Below are 22,905 nucleotides of genomic sequence, written 5' to 3' on the forward strand. Positions count from 1 at the left end.
CATAGACAGGGAAGATATGGTATAATCAATCTACAACTCAGACATTAAATGACTAAAAGATTGATTACCGATGGATAACTTATTCATATAACAGCACATTGTCTTAGTGGGATCTCAAATTACTTAATTTTTTAAAAACTATTTTGTCGACACAACAACAAAAACAAGTTCTGGAATCACGATATTAGGAATCCTCCTGTTGAAGACAAAAAATTTGATTCTATCTAGGATATAGGATATTTTATTTTTATCCTATTGCACTACAGATGAAACTTTTATGAAAAAGCATCATTATTTGCGAGAAAAATAAAAACTTGCTTCTTTATCGAAGTATTTATCGATGCAAGCCATTGTATGCCATGGAATCCAATCCAATCCAATATTAACCATCTCCAATTGAATACAGTTGAATCATTTATTTGTGTCATTAATAATATAAAGAAAACACATACAAGAGTGTGACAATACTAATAGACAGGGAGGGAATGGAAACTGAATTCCATTGAAAAGTAATTTTCCTCCGCCAGATGCCAATGGCAATACCTGACTTCATCTAGTCTAAGTGAAGCCGGGCTAACTTGACCTGGCCTGGCTTGATCTGGAGCACAATGCAGAGTATTAGAGTGAAAAATACACCTTGTTAACTCTTTCAATTTTCAAACTTGAACGAATACAACGAAAAGTAATGAAGAGGGTTAGACTGATCGAAGTACCAAGCATACAATGGAATAGAAAAAAAAAGAAATCTAAACAAATTAAAATAAAAATTTATAGTTAAAAACTTGGAATCAAAAAACTTAAATGTGCCGGAAAATACAACGCATCTGCCAATTGATATTTTTTAAATAAAAAATTTTTAATAATTTTTTTAATCTGTTCCTTTCCGATACATTCTCGCATTCGTATGCGAGTTAGCAAAACTACTTTCAGTTAAACACACTACACGTATCTGTCTATCTATCTACCTATCTATCTCTGCTTCTATCTACACATTTGTATACGCAATAATTTCTTTTAGCATTTTCCTCTACATTTGTCTTTAGTGTTCAATGTGCTGACTGTATACTTTCCATTTGATTCTTTTCAGATGCATCATCCAATTCAAATGAAGCCGGCTGACAGCGAAAACAGAAATGGTAAGTCATAAGCCAACATTCACACAAACCTTATAGCGTATGAGCTCCATGCCAATGCATGTAGTTGCAATTGTAGATACCTCGAGTAAACTGAACTATTGCTAAATATCCTTTGACGATACTTACCAGCTACTATTGGTCTCGTGCTTTCAACTCTTCACACATAGCTGCAATGATACTCACATACTCGAATTTGTGTCTGTATCTGCTAGTATAAAAGTATATAAAAGTAGGGTATAGTTTGCATTTATATCTAAAAAGCAACAGTACAAGAATACACAAACACAGTCGTACAATGGCTTCATAGACCCATAGAATCAATGTTGGCTGATTGCCTATCCATGCTCAACCCCTTCACTTCGCTTGAAATGGCAAGCATTGCTTCAAATCGTATGTCGACTATACAAAATCCAAATTGATGTAACCATTTAAGCTTTTGTTGTTGTTATTGCTGTTGCTGTTGCTGTTGCTGTTGTTGCTAATGTTATTGTAACTTGTTTTTGTTGCCGATGATAGTGATGGTGATGCTGATGATGATTGCAAAACTGGTTAAGTGGAAAGCGTTTCCACAGACAACAACGACCTACGACTTACATTGTAACTTTCTATTGCGAGCCTCAATTTCCATGCTAGTGACTAGGCAGAGTTGTGAATGAGGAATGTAGCATGTGGAGGTATGAGATATGAAGCAATCCTAATACCAATAGCAGTGGTAACAGCAAATGCAATGAAAATGCGATATGTGCAAGGATGATTGGCTTTGAAAATCTTCAGTAAAAGGAGCAACTCACTTTTTTGTTGATTTTGATAAATGATAGGAAAAAACCAACATCGAAACTAAAAAACTCAATTTATATTAACTGATTATTTGTAATATCTTTTCTCTACAAAATCACATGATTCCAATTAAGTTACATATTAACTTACTAATTAAACGTTTTGGAATGTTGTTAGTTCAAAAAAATTGAATACACATTTTTGGTTTTCAACCAAGCAATTCCGGTGTATTTTTAATTAAATAAAATAAATATTGTTCATTATTTTTTCTTAAGTTTTCTATTTTTAAAGATATCCAGTTAATACTGTCGTATTATACAGCATATTAAGCTCTTAGGTTCGGTCCAACTTAAAAGGTAGATTGACCATACGCAAGAAGTAGAAGCTCGGAAGAAGAGAGCAAAATATTATTAATGAGAGTAAAAGTAGGTTTTGTAATGACTTACTGCTACCGAGACCTGAGCCACTAGTAATAGGTTAGACTAGGTAGCCTGTAATACAAATATTAAGTGTGTATTTTTTTAATTTAATACTTTATATTATTAATACTCTAATATCTTAACTATGATGGCGTTTAAATTTATAAAATTCTAAATGTTAGTATTACTACTTTGGATATGACAACACTCTGGAAAACTATGACATTCTATCTTAGACATATTCTTTGATGTACTTATCATATGTAATATAAATGGATGATTACTTTAATTTTTACTTTAAAAAATCTATAAAAATATATGTTAAGTCACTTAGCTTTAATCCCAATATGTGAAAGTTAATAAAAGAATACTAATCGAAATGATTTATATTAAAATTATTATGAGTTTGTTACAGCATAGGCTGACTGTTAGTGAATTTATTACCATCCTCTTTGAAAAGTATTACTTTCTTTGGCAGGTATGATTTATTAATTAAATATTAACTTTATGTAATAAAGCCTTAAACACAGAAAGATTCAAAGGTTCAGAAACTTTTTCTAACCACAGTCTAATTTGTCTTACTGCACCGAAACTATGTTACTTTCGTTGCATTGTACGTCAATCTACTTCCTCTGTAGTAAATAATTTCTCTCTTGCTCCTTCTCCCCCACCAATAATAATTATCATATACTCCAAAAATTCACATATGAAATCACAACTGAATGTCAGATGAAATTACGTTGTATACTTTTAGGAGACGGAAAATTTTAAAATTGTTTGAGAACATATTTCTATCCTCTGTACCTACAAAATATGTTTTTGAAATTTTATAATGAATAACAGTCAAAACAAGTTAAAGAAATTGAAGAGCATTAAACATAAGAAAAACAAATAAACAATTTTGGAACAACATCGACCAGTGATGTAAACCTTCACACACACAATTAAACATTGCATGTTATTGATGCAAGGACCCGACCCATTTGCAGTTTCAAAAAATTCTATTCTTGACTACAAAAAAAATTCAAACAAAAAAGAATAGAGAAAGAAGAAAAGAACAATTGAAAAAATTAAACACGGAAAAGAAAATAAAAAATAGCAAAAAATTGTAAAGTCAAGTCCATCAATAAAGCGCTCAACATATAGACGAACTCATAACTCACATGTGCCTAAATACACGCATACACAAAAACATATACACATGTATACATTCAGAATCGAGTGTAAGCCGGCCAGTATTCGTAATTACGGTCTGCTTTGTGTTCGGTAAGCTGGCGGGAATTAGTTCACCCAAACTGAAACCAAATGCCCTAAATTTGCTGCTGCCAACTTTTAGGTTCCTCTTGACTTTTATTATTCCCCATACGCTTTATGGGTGACAAATGTGATCAAATAGAAGTAATTTGTTCACTGTAGATGAAAAAAAAAACCAAATTTAATTTTTTAACTCACACTTTGATGGTTGTTCCTATGTCTTCTTAACGTCATATGATGGGCCTTTTGTAAGAAGTGCCAACAACTATGTTTGAAAGCGAGCTATATAAATTAATGCAACCAGCGTAATTCCAATATTATAAGACCTTATCCAGTTCTGTTGAACATAAAAACTCGAGAATTTCAGTTAAATTTAGTATTGCTAAGTATTTCCGTCCTTTGTGCATTAGTGGATTGCATTTTTCTAGTTTAAACTGAGGCAACTTATATTCTACATGACATTATATACATATGGGGCTTGATGCTCAATAGTTTATTGATCACAGTTAACACTGTTAATATAGTTTTGAATAAAACTTCACAGATTTTGAGTCTCATACTGTTATGGTTACTTAATAGCAATTCAGATTGGCTCAAACTTGTAAGGCCTGAAAGAAGTTCTTGCTCTTTTGCTTCCTCCTATTGCAGTGTTGTCCATCATTGCCCAGGAATTCCCTTATTGCTCATCGGCTTGGTTACTTCCGATGAACATATTACTTTATGTTCAGAAACACAGTTGAGAATGCCTTTATTAGATAATCCCATACGTACTTTCAGGATAACCTAGCACAACTGATTGTCCTACAGCATGGTTATATCTCGTCTCTTGCAATCTTTGAACAGATTACTCTTTCGATGGTGAGTATATCTGCTTGGAAAATGGAAAATACTTAGATGATCTGTATATGTGGACACTAAGCTCGATAATTTCATATATGCATAATCTATATACAATATTGCAACATTAGGTACAAGGTACATATTAATTTTTGGCAACGCTTTGTTTTCATAAACGTGTCGTTATTTACACTAAAGAGGGCCACATTTAGTGTGAAGGAATCACCTCTCGAATTTATAAGTTATTGAAACGGTAGAAAATATATTTGTATGCATGAATAGATACATTTTAATCACCTTTCTACTTTATGAATCATTGCAATCAAATACTCCTAAGTACATGTACACCATGCTTACATCAAGTTACATACTTGGCATGGGTGGATTATTTAGTGCATTCGTAGGACTCAGATGTAACTATTTATTGTTATGCAAACACATTTAATTCCTTACTTACTTTTTAATTAATTTATTACAGAATAATTTTGCACTTTATGGTACAAAACAAGTGCACTTCCCTTTCTTAAACGTTTACTTCAATTGGCAAATAACCATTTCTAAAGTATAGAAGTGTAAACTGATTTATTTTGTGTAGAAATATATCCATGCATATGTTTGTATGTTTACTTATGAAGAATTATAAAATCCATTCAATATGCTTTAAACAATTTCCAATAAACATTCCCGTGAATCAGTGATAACCCAACTGTAGCTCCTTTACTCTCGGCACTACAAATAAATTAGACATTCCCTTACTGCGAGTAGCTTCCTTGAATGCCTGTGCACTGCGTACGCCATTTAATTCCTAGACAAGATAACATTTCGAGCACATACATCAGTTGCTTATGTTATTCAATAGCAATGCGAGTAAATACTTTAGTGCACATATCTGAAAATGCACGAGCATAGTTTCTGCTGAAATGACTGCACCGTAAACGCACCGCCGTTTTCATCTTAGCATTTTCGCAAATGCTAGAGTGCTAATAATTTTTTTCCTATCCAGTTTCATGATCCATGCATTGTGTGCTCCATTGCATGCCATTCCAATTGTTGCATACTTCGTTCGCAAACAGTACTTGCTTCCGTCCGTCCATCCATCCCTACGTGCATCGATGACCATTCACTAACATGAACAGTTCCATGTTGTACTTCAAGCTGCGAATTGCATTTGCAAATATTATTGTATTTATTTGTGTTCCTCAAGCATTCTCCGCAACACCATATTGGCTTTGTTTTTAGACGGTACACCAATTTTCTAGGTCATTCCAGTTAATGGGGATGGTCGTCAACACGCCTATATAAACAGTTTTTAAGAATTCTACTTGCATTTGGACATTCTTAATAACAGATTTTATTAAAGCATATAACTTCTATAAGATCCCTACAATGTGATACTGTCTTTTCCTTTGCTTCAAGTCTGGCATCTAAAGTTCGAACTGGATTACTCTACTCCTTTCAACCACTTTCTACTTTCAAAAGTAACACTAGTGAATAACTTTAGAAAATGCATCCCTAATAATCAGTTTTATGGATATATATTATTAAACATTTTCTTGATGAATTGATCAGAGCCTTAGTCATTGCATATCTACCCTGTTATAATTTTCGCTTTTCAGGAATACAAGACGTCCTTAATAAGTCTGGAATATATCTGTTGTAAGGTTCACTGTGCAGTCATCGCGATTGGCTGTGCCTGACGCTCGGAATGGATTGTTTGTTAATTTGAGTTCAGCATTTCATTGTAGCTGCTATTTAAAATTATTCGAGTGCATTCGTAGAAGTATTTACCAGCACAAACACATTTACAACCACTCTCTCTTCTATATTTCGAAAACAATCGTTAAAGTGCAGGAATTGTTTGTTTTAACCAAGTTTTTCGAATTGCCTCGCATTGCTCGTATATTGAACACATTGGAATGAAAATATTTTTGCACATGTAAGCATTAAGGAATCGTTATTTTAATAGGCCAAAATAAAAGGGTGTATAATGCAACAATCCAATCATACCCTAAACACACCACACACATTCGATTGCTTGGGTTTTAATTACATTTGTAATTTTGTTTTATTTCTCGATGTTTCCTTTATTCTGCTATTCAGCTCCCACCTGAATACAGTAAAAGTCCTTAATGCTCCTTAATCCTTAAAGGTACAATAAGTTTTTGAAAAATTATATGGCTTAGATATGCACGTAATAGTAATTTATATAAGTAAGTAAACGTAAAATGTTTAGATTAGTAAACTCAGACGATTACATACAAATAACAGCTATAATAATAGACAAAGTATTCGAAACTATTAAATAATACAAAAAACAATATAACAATGAATTAAAATGGTGAATTATTTCATCACCGTCAAAATATATCCTATAGAGTGATATACAACTCTGCCAAAACTTAACCCAATTCATAGTACACCGATTCAGGATTGCGCTTTAACTTCTCAGGGAATTTTCTTTAATGACCTCAATCGGTGATGGTTTTAGCCGCGGGAAGAGAAAAATATTGAACGAAAATTCGCGCAAACATCTCATGACCATCGAAAAGTACTTCTTATTCATCGTTTTTCTCTGTAATAGGAATTCAGAGTGTACAATGTCATCAATAGAACGTTCTTTTTCGAGCGATCTGGATGTGGCTCTTTGGATTCCGTCTCATTTCCGAAGCAAATTATTTGCTACATTGTCATACTGGCAAGAACATGCAACGATACTAATTAAGATATAATTTACAATATCGGGGTTCATAAAATCTCAAGAAATCATGTATACGCATGTATACACATCTCGTCCTTCTTAAAGTCCTTTATACCATTTATATGTTTATGTCTTTGAGGGCCACTATTTATCGTAGGTCTCTTGGTATATTATTAAGAAATCTCTATAAGGTAAATTTTTCTTCTACTATCAAGAAAAAATTAAATATTTTTTGCTTTAAAAATTTGTTTGCCTAAAGTTCATGACCATAATTTAATACAAGCATATAAAATTCTGTATGTAATGTAAGTGTACTGAATATATCGTAACAGTCATGTACTTACTATATCAAAATTTTTGCCTAGCTGTCTCTAAAGACTGTATTCTCCAACGCGGCGACAAAGATACTGAAAACATTCTAGATATTTCTAAAATAGCTTCTTTTGGCCATCAGAGAGATCCAAAAATGTAATTTTTTCTACTCTAAGTTATTTTCCATATTATCAACTCTTTGGAGCAAGCGGCTATATATTTTCAATTAGATTTCTTTTTCATATAGACACTAATAAACACTTTAGGCAAGCCTTTACCCACAAAATTATTTCTGTTGCCCATCAGAAAGACCCCAAGCACAATTTTTACTATGCAGAACTATTTTCCGTGCCTCTGATTCTTTGGTAGTCCAAAGAAACGGTTACGTATTTTTAACTTAATTTAACTTACTCTGAATACTCTAGACACTCTAGATACTAATAAACATTTTAAATCATTTTTAAATATTTCGAATACATTTAATATGCGTGCTGCCACTTTATTTTTATTCTTATTTATTTGGTCTTTAAAGAAAAGACTAAGAAGTTTATTTTTGAATTTCATTTAAGAATCATTTAAATTTCAATTCGTCTCGTCTTCTTGCACATTTATTTTCACAATCCACATAAAAATCTGCAAGATTCCCGTTTAATATTTTCTCTAAAACTCGGGCATGCATGAACACTTCCTCGCCAAGTCAAACATGGACCAGATGTAGGTGACAAAAAAAAAGCCCAATAAATAAATTGGATGAAAATTATATGCAAAAAGTGTACGATTGATTTAATATGTCAACAGCGTTGATTTACAAATTTTTAAACTCATTAATTAAACATTAACGCACCGACATACCCATATACCGATATACTGACGTACCGACGTATCGACGTACCGGGAGGGGAGTAGCGAAACACTCACAGCACTACTGATAGTGTCGATGTGCTCGTCCCATTGTGCCATTGTGCTATTGTGGCGACTGCTGGTGTGCAACAGTGGCAACAGTGGCAACAAATGTGGCCACTTTTCCACACTACTGTGACCAGCAGCACTCACTGTGTTAATAGCAGCAACAGCTCACTAACCCCAACAACAGCGACGAATATGGCAGCAGCAATAAAAATCATAAACGCCGCCATACAATTTAATTTATGCTTATTACGCGTGCAATCCGATTAAACGCAAAATCAACAATATTTTTACACGCCCGACCACTTTGAAATATTTAACGACGACATATGCAAATTTTCAATTAATTTAAAATTTATAAACTGACAGAAATAACAAAAATCGAACCCAAATTAAATGCACTCATCATACCAGCACTTCGTTTAGTCACCGCTACTGCTACCGCCGCTGCCACCGCCGCCACCGCCGTCACCGCCGCTGCGGTGCGCGGACAACTGCAGGTTGGCAGCAAATTGAATATGATGTATCTGAAATATCAAAAGAAATTTATATGAAGTGCAGTGCAGTTCTAGTGTGAATGCCGAGAACTACAACTATCAACTATCAACTATCAAAAGTGTTCGAAACTCAATTCAATGAATTTCTGGCATTTTGTCAAATGTCAGAGCAACATTCCGGCTTGCGCTACCAGGGCGACTGCCGTGTTCGTGGTGCATTACACAAACATTACACACACGTTGTGCAGAATGACTAACGGCTAACGATTGTGAAGCATTTCTTGTAGAATAGCAGATACATGTCTGCTCCGGCTGCCATCGTTTCACTTGTTGCATTTATGGTTGGTTCGGAGAACATCTCAATACAATCCAATCACGCTAGGCAGCCTATGTGCTCGTTACGTCTTTCTCCCTACAGTCTTTAGTGGAATATTTATAGTTTAAGTAAATATTTCACTTTGCAATTAATTATTTGGCACCTTACACTAATGCTTTAAATTATCTGGTATACTTGTCAAGCCTGAGCTACACTAATCCGAACCGTATGTTCGATTCATGACAGTATTCAATTCTTTAAAGATTTCTATTCCAGTGTGCTGTAACTTAACATAAGGCAAATGCTTAGCGAGAAAACCCACTTTTTTCAGAACTGGGAATTTCACTCCTAATTCATGAGAATTTCTCACTCTACCGTCAACTACAAAGGGAAGACTGTAAAACAGTTTCCCTAATAAATTAAATCAACTATGAGAGTTATGAATATAGGACCGATATAACATATATATATGTATCTTTTTATTAAAAAAAAAAGATGCGGGCTTAGGTTAATTTTAATAATAAATATTGTAAAATGTCGGCATCCAATAAAACACATTTCGAAAGAAACAAGCTTTGTGGTCACTACAATCATATCATGATTGAAGTATCAAAATGCGTAGAACCTTAACACAATATGGGTTTCCATTAATCTCTTCATAAGTCTGTTGTCTTCGAAGCATATATCACGAACTCAAAACATTACTTCAACATTCGAATACTTTTAGAGATAGCTCTGTCTTCCACTTGTCAGATACCCCAAGTCAAGGCAACTTCTTCTCCTGCAACTTCAATACTATAATTAACAATGGAAGTAATCAAACAACGAAGATTTTGTGCAGATCTCTAATACGTCTGCTTAATTCATTCAACTTTTTGCACAAAATATAAGACAGGAGTGCATGCTAATAGAATTTGTGGTACTGCCTAGAATATTATACAATATATGAATCCCTCCAAATCTGCACCACCAAATGAAAGTTGTTGTAAAGCTGAAAGAGTCGCACATTAGAGTTAGCGACTCCTCCAAAATAAAATAGTACTCATTTAGATGCCTGGACATGAGGAAGTGAAAGGCGCTGAAACAGCTAACAAGCTTATAAAGAAGGGTGTTCGGACTCGAATCTCTTTACTGCATATCAATTTTACAGATGGTACCAGTACTTAGAAACGACTATACTTGAGCCAACAATGAAAGGCTTCACAGACTTCTTAGTTTAAAAAAAGTTGAGACACGCTCTCGCTAAATATCACTTTTGAAAGTTATGGCAAAAAAAACACCAACAGATGCTGTTTGTGAATAGCATAGGTTCTGTTTGTTTATAGGCGACGATTGCAAGGGAACGAATGCAATATCTCCATATATCCATCAATGTAATGAATCTGGTTGGCTATTAATTAGTTTGTGAGTAACCACAAATTTTGCAGACTCTTTTCGGGGCAGCGTAATAGATCTCAAAAGCGTTTATATTAACAATAATAGCAAGCTCTGTAGCGATCAATTGCAGTCGGCATGCCCAACTAAAACTCTTTCGTCCATCGAATTCGGTGGGGTATTAAAACCATTAAAAGCAATTCGCCTTAATACATATAGCGCTATTATGAGTTCCTTCTGGCTGATAAGCATGAAACTTTTCATAATTGGAACTAAATTTGTTTAATGTGTTGGGGTTGCCTTGTTCTTCTTTCTCTATTTTTTCCTACTTGATCTCTTTTTATTTGGACGTTTTTAGATTTTCCGTTTATTACTTTGACAGTTGACAACGTGTTTTATTAAATTTTGTTATTGTTTTGCACTTTGTCAATTCTACGGAGCGCTGAGACGAGTTGACATATCTGTAATTGTGTATCTGCTCGAGTATCTAAAACTGAATATTTATATGAATGACATATTGCGGGCAAGATACATATTTGAGCGTGAAATGACTTAGAACGCATAAATTCGTCAAAATGTCATAGGAGACGTGAATCCAACATTGGATGGTGTTAAGCAATTTGATGAAATAATTTGTACGATTTTAAAAATAATTAATTATAAATTTAATTGTTCATGTCTTCCGAATGAAAACACTGCACTTGCGTTTATCAAAACTATTTGCCTCTTTTACGAGTATTACTCGTATCTTTTTGAGTTGATTGAAAAGATTCTTGCGAGTTTGCAAATAGATTTGCAAACGCGCTAATTTGAAGTAATTACTACATTTATTAAATGAATTCTTTTTATTTATTTTTCTTTAATTACATTTACTTGAGTCATTCATTATAGATGACAGTTGCATTTTCATTAATCGTTCTATTGTTCTATTGTTGGAAAGTAGAGTTCTTAGAGTTTAAAGTCGCGGTTCCACATAACATACATATATTGAATGTAACGAATTATTGTATCTGTAGAAGAAGAATTCCACTTTTCAATTAATACTCTACAGAATGTTTTTAAACATAAGACCTTACAACTTGCAATTAAAAAGAGATTCTTCAAATATTTTAACTATATAATACATCGAACTCTAGATTAAACAGAAGTCACTACAATTTTTGAAAACTGTAAAGAAATATCTCGGATGTGAATGCTTTATATAGAATCACGTCATAGGGCTTGAGAAAAAATAATATCATTGAAATGACATCATCCAAATATTGTTTTTATTTTTGTGATAAAAACTAAATTCGAAAAAGATTTTTGATAACATTTATTGCACGTCATTTGTTCAAAATTTGAAGTAGACTAGTGTGAATAACACACAGATTCAAAGTTAATTACTATATGTGTAGTTATAAGCTTTAGTGTTCTAATTAAGTTCGCGAGTGGAAGTGTTTTAAAGATTTCTTATAAGTTTCCAACTCACTCTGAATAGAAAGGAATTCTTCTAATAATATCACAGTCGCTTGATCTATCTATGCGGGTATTTATCTACCAAGGTTTCCATGCTAATTCAACCTAATCTAACAGTGGATTATCTCTAATGATACAAAAACTGAATGAGGAATTAAACTTAAATTGAAACTAACAGATGGCAACTACGAATAGAGCATCTCTTGAAAAGTCATTACCATCATGGTAACTATTTTCATAATTACTGTAAGCAATGTAAATCAATTGGAACCGAACTTTTATGACAATCATTGATTCTGATATAGTGATATCGTAATCTTCTTCCAGTGGGCTGTGTACCCTTCACATGCCGATGTGATACTGTCATCGCTTTAAAATAGAACAACATTTCAGTTTAGGAAATTGAAAAGGAATCGTTAAATGTTCATCTTTGAAATTATCCGCAATTAAAAATTCCAGATAAACATTTTGATTAAACTTGCATCTAAAATGCAAAACATGTTCATCGGAGCAGGCAAAATGCTCAAAATTAATTCAAAGCCAAATGAGTTTACAAACAAAATCGCAATCACAAAACAACAGAAAACAACAAAAAACAACAGAAAACAACAAAAAAATAGAAGAAAAACAATATTGAAATTATTCACCGTAAATTTTTTACTGATTTTGAACATCCGTTTTTCCAATACCAAATCCATTTTCCGCAGTTCATAAATTGTTTTTCCATTTTCTAATGTAAAATTCGCGGCTACGGCGTGGTGCATGCAGCGCGGTGCGGCGCGATGCGGCGAGCCGTACGTGGCATGCGGGAGCTAGGGTTCCGTGTATCACTACATTTTACATCTGAAATATGTGGATGACACATGTGCGTAATCTGTGTGAAGATGTGTATGAGAGTGTGTGCATTTCTTTGCATTTATGTTCATGCATGTGCATGCATGTGCATGTATGGGCATGCATGTCTGCTTATGTATGCAAATGTGCGTTTGTGTAGATGAGCTTAATTATCTTTTGAATTTTCCCGCCAAAATGCATTTTCATGTTACAATGCAATCAATTGGAAAATGGAATTGAAAATGGAATTTTAAGTATTTGCACAAATGGTACGCTGTTCGGTAGCTTGGCAGCTCGGTAGGTTAGTGCTTGGCTTATTGGCTATGTCCACTATCGATGCCGTCATTACTGCAACCATCAGCTAAGCTACCCATACGGGCAATTCTAATGCATTATGCAGCCGCACCAAAAGCAGCGGTAGTAGCAGCAACAGCAACAGCAACAGCAGCAGCAACAGCACTAGCAATTCACATAAATTTCTATCTACTTCATCTGAGCGCAGATACATTTGTGTAGATACTTTAATATGTGCTCGCATATCTTTTGTATGCATTAGCACAGTTTTCAAGTTAATTGCAAGCGGGGTCAATTATGTACTCTGCACAAAAAACTAAAAAGCCAAGCAAAAAAAAATTGCAAAATATTGGAAAAATGTTGAAAATTCGTAAATGATTCCAAAATGTTTCCAAAATGCTTCCAAAATTCATAGACCCACAGTGAGGAAAAAACTGCAGCTCATTTGGCTTGCATTTTGCGACGTTGCAGATTCAAGTGGCTGTTACATTAGCAAAATATATCAGAAATTTAAAATGTTCAAATGTGCAGCAAATAAATGATATCCATTAAAAATTCATTTAAACACATTCGAGTAAAAGGAATTGCGTTACAATCTATTGATGCGGATTTTAATCAAGTTAATGGATTATAAATGAAGCAGCACACACTGACCAACAAAATCTTTCATTCAAAGTGCATTTCTGGTTCTTTTTTTTTTTGTTTTTTAAGATGAGAGGTCAATCATTTATCCTTACATCACTTCACTGCTTTCTACAAGTAATATTGTATTATAGTACGTCAAAGTGTTACTTTATTCTAAAAGATCATATATTTTGAATTCCGAGTTCATTAAATGAATGTCAGGTTTTAGAAATTATTAATCTACATTCATACTCGTATATAGACATAGAACGTCTTAGTGGCGGCAGAACTTTGCTTCAGAATGTCTATAGATAATTTAGAATATAAACTAAGATTGCAGTAAGTTCTAATTTAGTTGATATAAGTTCGTTTATAACGACACTTATGTTATATGCTGTCTTGTCTTTTAATTTTTAGTCTGACAACAGTTACACTATGATCGGATCTGGAACATTCTATTTTTACTTTTGCAAACTTTCCAATATTCTTATAGGATTATAGATTGTATTTTGTTTGCGACTAAGAAAATTTACATCATTAATAACTTCTTTTGGTCAAAGTTCGCAACAATCAGATTTTGGACGTTATATCACTCATTTCAAAAGTCGTTCCTAATGGACTTCGAAGGTATAGTTCATAGTTTTTCAATCTTATTTACAACGAAATTAGATGAGGTTCTCTTTTTAACGCAAAGTAATTTATCCACATTAATGCCTTGAACCCTACTTGGTTTAATGAACTAATATCTTTGATGTTATGCTACCAGATGCAGAAACATTGGAATATACACTCTCTCCCCACTCCCTGTTCCTAACCTAATATATAGGTACATAGTTATGTGGTATATACAGAAGATTTGAAATAGATGAATATGAATATGAAGAATACGAAGTAAATTTCTGGGTGGGGGTTCACCATCCTATTAGTGCGAGATTGATTTCTATTTAATTTGATGTGCATACAATATTATTCTCAGTGTATTTTTGCATGCTAGTCTGATCGTCATTAATTAATTATTTTGTCTTGCCTTTTACTAATTAAGACAAAATGAAATAAAATAAAATAAAACCAACATCAATGATGATAAAATTTGATTTGAAAACAATTAACAACAACGACAACAACAACAAGAAAGCGACTATATCAATAGAAAGACAACAAAAATAACAATAACAAAATTGTCACTTAATTAAATAACAATAAAAGAGGTAAAGAGGTAAACACACAAGAGCAGCAAAGTACGCAAGTGTAAGTGGGAGCGAGAAAATGTGATGATACACAATCTCTGCCTCAACTGCAAGCGCTGTTGCCTGCCAACTGCCAACTGCCAACCGCCAACTGCCAACTGCCAAGTAACAAATAGTTCAGCCGGCAAACAATTACTTGGAGCAGGCGTGGAATGACATACGTACTGTACGTCGAATATGTACTGTAATATATGCGTGAGAGTGTTTGCCATGTTTGCTGCATGAGTAAAGAGCGTACAGAACTTTGCTAACTCTTGTTATTTGTTGTTTTTTTTTGTTTTTTTTGTTTGTTTTTGTTTTTTTGGCTTTTCTGTCTAGCAGCAGCTACGTTTCACCACTGCACAACGCAGTGGTTGATCATATACAACGATCAATCGATGAATGGGGGATGTATGGGATCATTAGTTGGTTGGATCATTTTGCGGTTGGATCGTTTTGTTGCAACGTGCATTTTTCAATTATATTGATGTGCTGTCGCATAAGAAACTACCTTTTAACTAATTCTATGTCTGCTGTATGACACGACCACATCAACGGCAGCGGCAGCGGCAGCGGCAGCGGCAACGGCAACACAACAAACCAAAACCAAAATCAAAAATGTTTATATGATAAATATCATTGCTTGTTTGCAAGTGTATGGGTATGGGTATGGGTATGTGTGTGTGTGTGTGAGTGTGTGTGTGTGTGTTTGTGTTTGTATGACGAACACTTAATTTTACATTGAGCAACACTTCAAAGCTGGTGTATTAAACACTCGCACAGTCAATACGTTTCGATCTGCAATCAATGTAAGTAGTTCGCGTTTGAGAACGGATTTACGGTAACATTGTTGCGCTGAGCAGTCAAACGTACGTGCTTAGCTATGCAATTGCAGTTTTGTTTACGTTTTTATGAGAAAAGAAGTGTTCGAGGCGTGAGTGTGCTTAACTGATTATTTTGTTTATTTACATATGTGTCTTCTGTTATGTTCTGTTATGTTCTGTTATGTTCGGGACATATTTGACAATAAATAGACAATAAAATTTTATAAAAATTCTTGCTGCCCAACTAGAAGCAAAAGCGTTTAGTTGCGTTCAGTTGCGTTCAGTTGCTTCAGTGGAGCGTCGCTGTAATAACGTTCGATGGTACTTGAACTTTGTAATTTTGCCGTTTGTACTTTGGCAAAAGCAACTACAGGCTCAGCTGACTTCGGTTGTTTGTTTGGTACAATTTAAAAAAAAATTTTAATTTGTGCAAATTAAAAATAAAAAAACAAAAAATGTATATACTTCGCTAGTACGTGCAACTGCGTGCGGTGTGACGTAGTCGATTTCATGAATTTTAGTTGCGGTCGGATTTAATTCATTTTAAATTTAAACAAAACAAAAAAAAAGCACAATAAATCATAAAAACAATAACAACAATAAACAACAAATTAAAGAGTAAAATTAAATTTAAACAGAAACAGAAATAGTCAATCGAGAACTTTGCACACATCATTGAGCAGCAGCGCCGCATTAAAAGTCATATTAAATTTTGTTTTTATTTTTAATTTTATTATTATTGTTATTGTTTTTATTAAACAAACGATCAAACGATCAAACCATTCAACTATCAAACTATCAAACGAACGATCGTTCTATGCATCGATCAACTGTTCAATTAAAATTCTCTCGATACACGCTTTCCCCGTCTCTCGTCTCTCGTCAGGGGTCTCCCGCTACACCCAGTTTGCATTTTTATTCGCGCATCCGAGACGTCGCTTAACAGGCAAATATTCTAAGCTCAGTTCGATGACTTAGTTTTGGTTTCGGCTTTGTTTTGGATTTGGTTTGCGTTTTGGTTTAATTCTCTCTTCCCTGCCGGGTTGTAAGGTTGAGTTGAGGAGATACTAAATCCTACGACATATAAAACTAAAATCAAAATAAACAAATATATATGAAAAAATAATAAATAATATAAAAAAACTACAAAAATTAAAAGATAAGAAATGTGCTGAGGTAAATAAAGTTAATAGTGCTCTCCCCCCAAGTTCCAGTTTGCAATAATCGGTCACAAATCCATTTTCTAGTAACAAATCGTAGTTGTAAATATTAAAGGCAATGAACTCCTTCCTCAGTAGGGCATTAATATGTAAAATAGAACTTAGGAAAATATTTATTTTAAACTTGAATTCCTTTAGATACTTCTGCTCAAGCAATAATAATAATAGAAAAGAAAATAATTTAATAAATAATCTGTTATACGGGTACAATATATCTCTGGGTCGTAGTACGAAATTCCTAAGCTATAATAATAATAACCTCACGCCATTATAGACGTGAGTCGTTCGTGGTTTTCTCATCACTATTGGTAATTATCTAAGTTTCTGCACGATGTAGCAAGACAGGCATCATAAGACGCTTGTAGAGTGTGAAAGATTTTTGTCAAAAAGTGGCTTTATTTCTTAATTATATACCTACCTTCCTTGAATCTCTAAGCTCATTTGTGGAACCCAAGTAACTTAGGAAATTTATTTGTTGACAGAAAGTACCTTGTTTTTTTTCATAACAAATAATATAATATAAAAGAGAGAGAGAGAGAGAGAGAGTGAGAGAGAGAAGAATCAGGCTTGTAGAATATTAAAATGATATGGAATATATACTGATTTTTGCTGATTTTTATCAAAAGTAAAAAAGTATTGGAAGTTTTTTAGCTCAATTTAACATTGGCGTAATATTTGAAATTTAGACTAATTTATGTTTTTCTCCAACTAATTAATTTATAATTTAATTAAGATAATTATTTATCATATTATCTTTTTCAAAACGTCGTTTTGAGTTGTTTTGTTGAGTTTTTTCGACATTCTAGTCATACTCCCCTGTATTATCGTACGTTCCGTGAATTATTTGTCCATAAAAGACTAAAATCAACTATATTATAAGTGGTTAGAGAGAACAAATTTAGGATTTTTTCCAACTAATTACCAGATACCGCTATAAATCAACTTGTAAGCCATCTATTGCACTACTAATGAGGACAACTCTATACAAAATAAGCATACTATTGCTTGTAGATACATTACTATATCAAGAACAGTTAATAACATTACCATATATAATTTTTTCTCGTTCATCGAATGATTCTTGTCGAGAATTTTAAAACTCTTCTTTTAACAGTTTGTTATTTTACAATTCAGATTTAATTCAGATAATTATTTTATATGTTATCAATATATTTCACTAATTATTATTAACAAAAATGTATCTTTAATCAATGAATAATGATCTAATAAAGGGGCGTTCTGCTTAAGTTTCACCAAAATCATTTTTAACTGAAAAATAATAAAGAAATGCACTTTTTTTTTAAAATTACTTCAATATGCAAAAAATGTATATAGCCTTAAACAAGTATATATTTATAGTATGTATAAATAATATTTACCGTGACAAAAGTGGAAAAAATAATTTATTTAAAATAATAATGAAGATAACAAACAAACGAAAATAAAACAACAACAACAACAACAACAACAACACCAACAATACAAATAAAATCAAAACCAAACGAAAAAAAATATTTTAGAATTATAATAATTAGATATGCACATAAGAGTACGTGCATACATATATATACTATATATGGAACATGGGTAAGCCTCTTCAAACAATTCATCATCGACTATATTTCATCGTCATGATTTCAAGCTAAACAAAAAATTTCTGAGTACAATTATCAGAAAAAAACTTATTGTATGTGTTGGGTTCACAACTCTCAGAGTTTCACAATTGATCAGCCTGACTGCTGATTGTTTACTATGTAGATGACTGGAGCTCTCAGTAACTACAGAAGTCACTCAGTTACTAAGTCACTTAGTCACATAGTCACTTAGTCACATAGTCAGCACGTCAGCACGTCAGCAAGTCAGCGGAGCAGCTCAATTGCTTTGCTTAACAGCGATAAATTCGCTTTAAAACTAATTATAATTTCACAATTAACGAGCGAAGGAAAAAACTGCATTAACTTACTTAAGATACTTTTTGTATCTATTTGCGCACACAAAATAATTAATTGAAATAATTGCAAGCAAAAATAACCGACTTGAGTCGGTTATTAAAAATTTAAACATTGCATTATGTCGGACTTAAAACTCCGTTTAAAATAATTTTTAATTGTTTTACTTACGATTGATAACATAAATTATGCGCTGGCGGTCAAAGGTTCCGATAGATACGCAATGAACTTTTCACCTCAATAAATAGTCGACAAATAACCCGTAGATTTCAATGTCATATGTGATATATACGTATATCTACAATTGTGTTACTGAGTGTTTCTGTGTGAGCTTAATAGTTCTACTCAACAATTCTATTTTATCTGAAGTCCCTAAATAATTCAGTAATTAATAATTCAGCTACATTCTTATATATATATTATATTTTAGTTCCTTCTCAAGCTTCAATTTGTAAATGGACTTAATCTTATCAAAATGAAAAACTTTAGCTTAATAGTATTTAGTATTTAATAAGATTAAACTTAAAAGTCCTTTCAATCAATATTACTTCAATACTTTAACTATTACAAATGCCATCCTTGCTAGTATGCTTCGCTCAGCTTATCGAATTATGTTTGTCTATATATAGTACATCAGAATATTTCAATGAATTTTCGAAAGTTTTTTACAGAACTATATTGATTACCAAACCATACCACACCTAACCAGTCCTTGCGATTAAGTTCACTGTCACCACTGGAATAGCTATCCATGTTATCGCTAGTCTGTCATGCATTTTAAAATATAACACCCGATCGACTCACCTAATCGGTAATCATAATTGTTGAGATCTCATGGAAACTGTGAAGGGAATAAGTGCGTGTACAGCGCTAGATGACGTTATACTTTATGTATTTATACAATTTAATTAGATGATTTAAAAAGATATTGCACTTAATCGTTTCATATATTAAACTGTTCAAGTGGAACTAATCTTTCAAAAAGTAGTTTATTGTTGACCAAAATATTTAAATTGCATGTTATAATTATTATACCATGATCATTGAGAGAGTATTATTAAATATATCTTAAAACAATCCATTTTTAAGGTTCATCGAACTGAACTCAGATTAATCACTGATTTTCTAACGGGACATGCTCTACATGGGACTATAGGTCTAGTGTGTTATTAATGACAAAAAAAAACCAAGATATGAAAAGTATCTCAATCAAATTTCCATGATTTACGATATTTCCCGTTCACTATGTAACTATAGTAATATATATACAACACACAAACTTTTTCACATGTCTGTAAGCAACAAGCTTTCTTTTCTTTATCAAAAAATTATTATAATATTCAGAATCGTCTTTGATTCGGAATATATTTGAACACCAATAATCGTTTAACAGGAATAAAATATTCAAATATGTTATCTGACAAGAAGAGGAAAAAAATTAGTAGATGCAAGTAACCGCCGAATACTTTTTGGCCAGCACATATTTTTCAGTCCATAAGTTCATAAGTTCAGTTTATACGAGTACAAGCCCTTACTTGTCTTTGTTAAGTGTTCTTCTAATCCCTGGTCGCTGATGTGCATTGATATGTTGTCATCTGTATCATTTCTACGTGCTACGTTTTAATTATGAGTTGTAAGGTGAGACTGCGATATATGAGAACATACACTCTACATAGGTAGAGTGTATAGAAATCGCTACCAAATCAAACCTCACACATTGTCTGACAGCGAAAAACACTTGCTGGATAGATTGTTCTCTCTGCTTTCGTCTTCGTCTTCGTCTTCGTCTTTCGTCTTTACTTTGCGTTTCCTTGGTCGCTGTCGACTTGAAGTTTTGAACTTGAATAATTAATTGTTTGCCGCTATGCTGAGTGTAGCGCATAGCGTGACACACTCGCGTACATTTCATACGTAATTTGCACTTCAACTTGTGCCGCTGACTCAAAGCATCTTTCAGATTGTTTTACAACCGCAGAACCAGTTTTTGTTTTTGTGAACTTATTTGCGGTGCGATCAGCTGTTGCCGTTTATGTTGTTGTTGATGTTGTTGTTGTTGTTGTGATTAATTTTAATATTTTTATTATTAAATAAGACAAGTATTAATAATTTTATTGTGGCCAAATCTTCTCATAAATCTATTCTATGAATTAAATCCTAATATTTCTACTCATTTTTAAAATTGTCTTTTTTTTTTTTTAAATTTATATTTCTTTATCTATTTCGAATAGAATAGATATTTTTCTGCTCAATTGCATCCAGCAAAGTTTTCGGCTCTTTCATGTTATCCATGGTCTTCGACACGCATTGAAGACCATTTCTAAATTGGAGTGTTCAATACAGAAAGTATCTGTATCTGTGTCTGCGTCCGTATCCATATCTGTATCTGTGTTCATACACTATTGGTGACGCTAATGTAAAAATCTAATTTAAGTTAAGTAAAATTTCAATTTATTATTCTAAACGCGATTTTCGCTGTTTGCTGTTTTACAGTAAATGTTCTAATTCAATATTTTTTGGTTCTTTTAGGGTATTTCAGCAATTTTTTTTATGTTTCTGCATTTAACAGAATTTCAATTTGAGTTCAATCTGTGAGATACGCGCACTTCTGGCTGGCTTCGATAATGTATGCATTAGCGGCAAAATGTAGTCGCGGAGCAGAGTTTTGCTGAATTTCACTGAATTTGTTCGTGCGTTAACGCGTATAAATGTGCGCACTTCTCCGACATCATAAAAGTAAAATGCAATGAATTAGTATCTTTTAATTTTATTATATTTTTATCTATACGCAGATCGTATCTGTGCAATAGATTAATGCTTTTACTGCTGTGCATAAGTTGGTTTGGTTCCGTTTTATTAGGTCACATTAAAGTGATTTGGAAACTGCCATTAAACGTCCAAGTTGCTGCTGTGAATATTAATTTTTTTCTAATATCTTTCGAAATGACTGCATAAATTAAACCAGAGATACATTCATTTATGCCCTTCTTTGAGTTTAAGAAGCAAAAACGTTGCGGTTTCCATACAATGCAAGTATCTGAGTTGCATTACTCTTAGAAAATTTAATCAACAACTTAAGAGCAACATAATTCCAACAATCTCCTTAGTCACTTTGCTTTTTCTAAAGGGGCCAAAAAAAAATTAAATACTTTTTTGCCTGCAATTCGCAATTGTTAATGATTCAGTTTTTATCCAAATGGGCGGTGCAAAGTGCAATCTCAACCGCTGGCTCGGCAATCGTTTTCTATAAAACAAGACAAGTGTAGTGACGTTCGAGTACCAGAGGGATTACGTAGCTGCCTTTCGATAAAATAATCTGTGTTTACGTTTTGCCAGCATCAAGACAAGTCATGCTTGACTATAATAATAATTAGAAAAGTCATATAGTATAAGAAAAACGATTAAAACACACTTGGTACCGCCTATTTTGTAAGTCAACTCCATGACTTCACATTTTGAGTCAAAGTCGTCGCCTTTGTGAATAGATGAAATGTATTGGTTTCATTAATCATAAATAAGTTCTTCGTTGATTGATTGCACTCGAGTGTTGAGTTCTTTCAACTCAAAGAATAGGGACCAAGACTTTTACTTGATTTAACAGCTGACATTTTATTTCATTACTTCTGATTCTAATAAGACGAACAAAAAAAATTATTATAGATGGAATTTTCTATTAATGCGCAGGTTCAGTAGAATCTCAGCCTTTGAGCTAAATAAATAATACAGTGGAATTTGTTATTTTACAAATTTGGGTAGATAAAATTAACAAAGATGTCAAATTGCTTGATAATACCATGTAGGTTAGGTTAGGTTCAGAAGATGCGTGCTGACAGTTGTCAGCATTTCCACTCACAAGCATATACTGCCCATTGTGAGGCGAGTTGCTAACCTTTGTTATCTTCTACCGTAGTTAAACCATTTGGTTTTCCAGATGAAGTTGAGGAGATCCGATA

At 33.0% G+C, this 22,905-nt stretch overlaps 1 protein-coding gene across 2 annotated transcripts in view; it reads left to right on the plus strand.

Moving 5' to 3' along the window:
* Nucleotides 1-22,905, plus strand: part of LOC119687227 (CUGBP Elav-like family member 2) — a 148,844-nt gene that overhangs the window by 29,385 nt on the left and 96,554 nt on the right. For both annotated transcript variants that reach the window (XM_038101483.1, XM_038101482.1), the window contains exon 4: nucleotides 1,088-1,136. In XM_038101483.1, coding sequence (XP_037957411.1) covers nucleotides 1,088-1,136 — 49 coding nt within the window. The remainder of the gene's footprint in view (nucleotides 1-1,087; nucleotides 1,137-22,905) is intronic.

This window comes from Teleopsis dalmanni, chromosome X, assembly GCF_002237135.1.
Source record: "Teleopsis dalmanni isolate 2A chromosome X, ASM223713v2, whole genome shotgun sequence".
Lineage (NCBI taxonomy): Eukaryota > Metazoa > Arthropoda > Insecta > Diptera > Diopsidae > Teleopsis > Teleopsis dalmanni.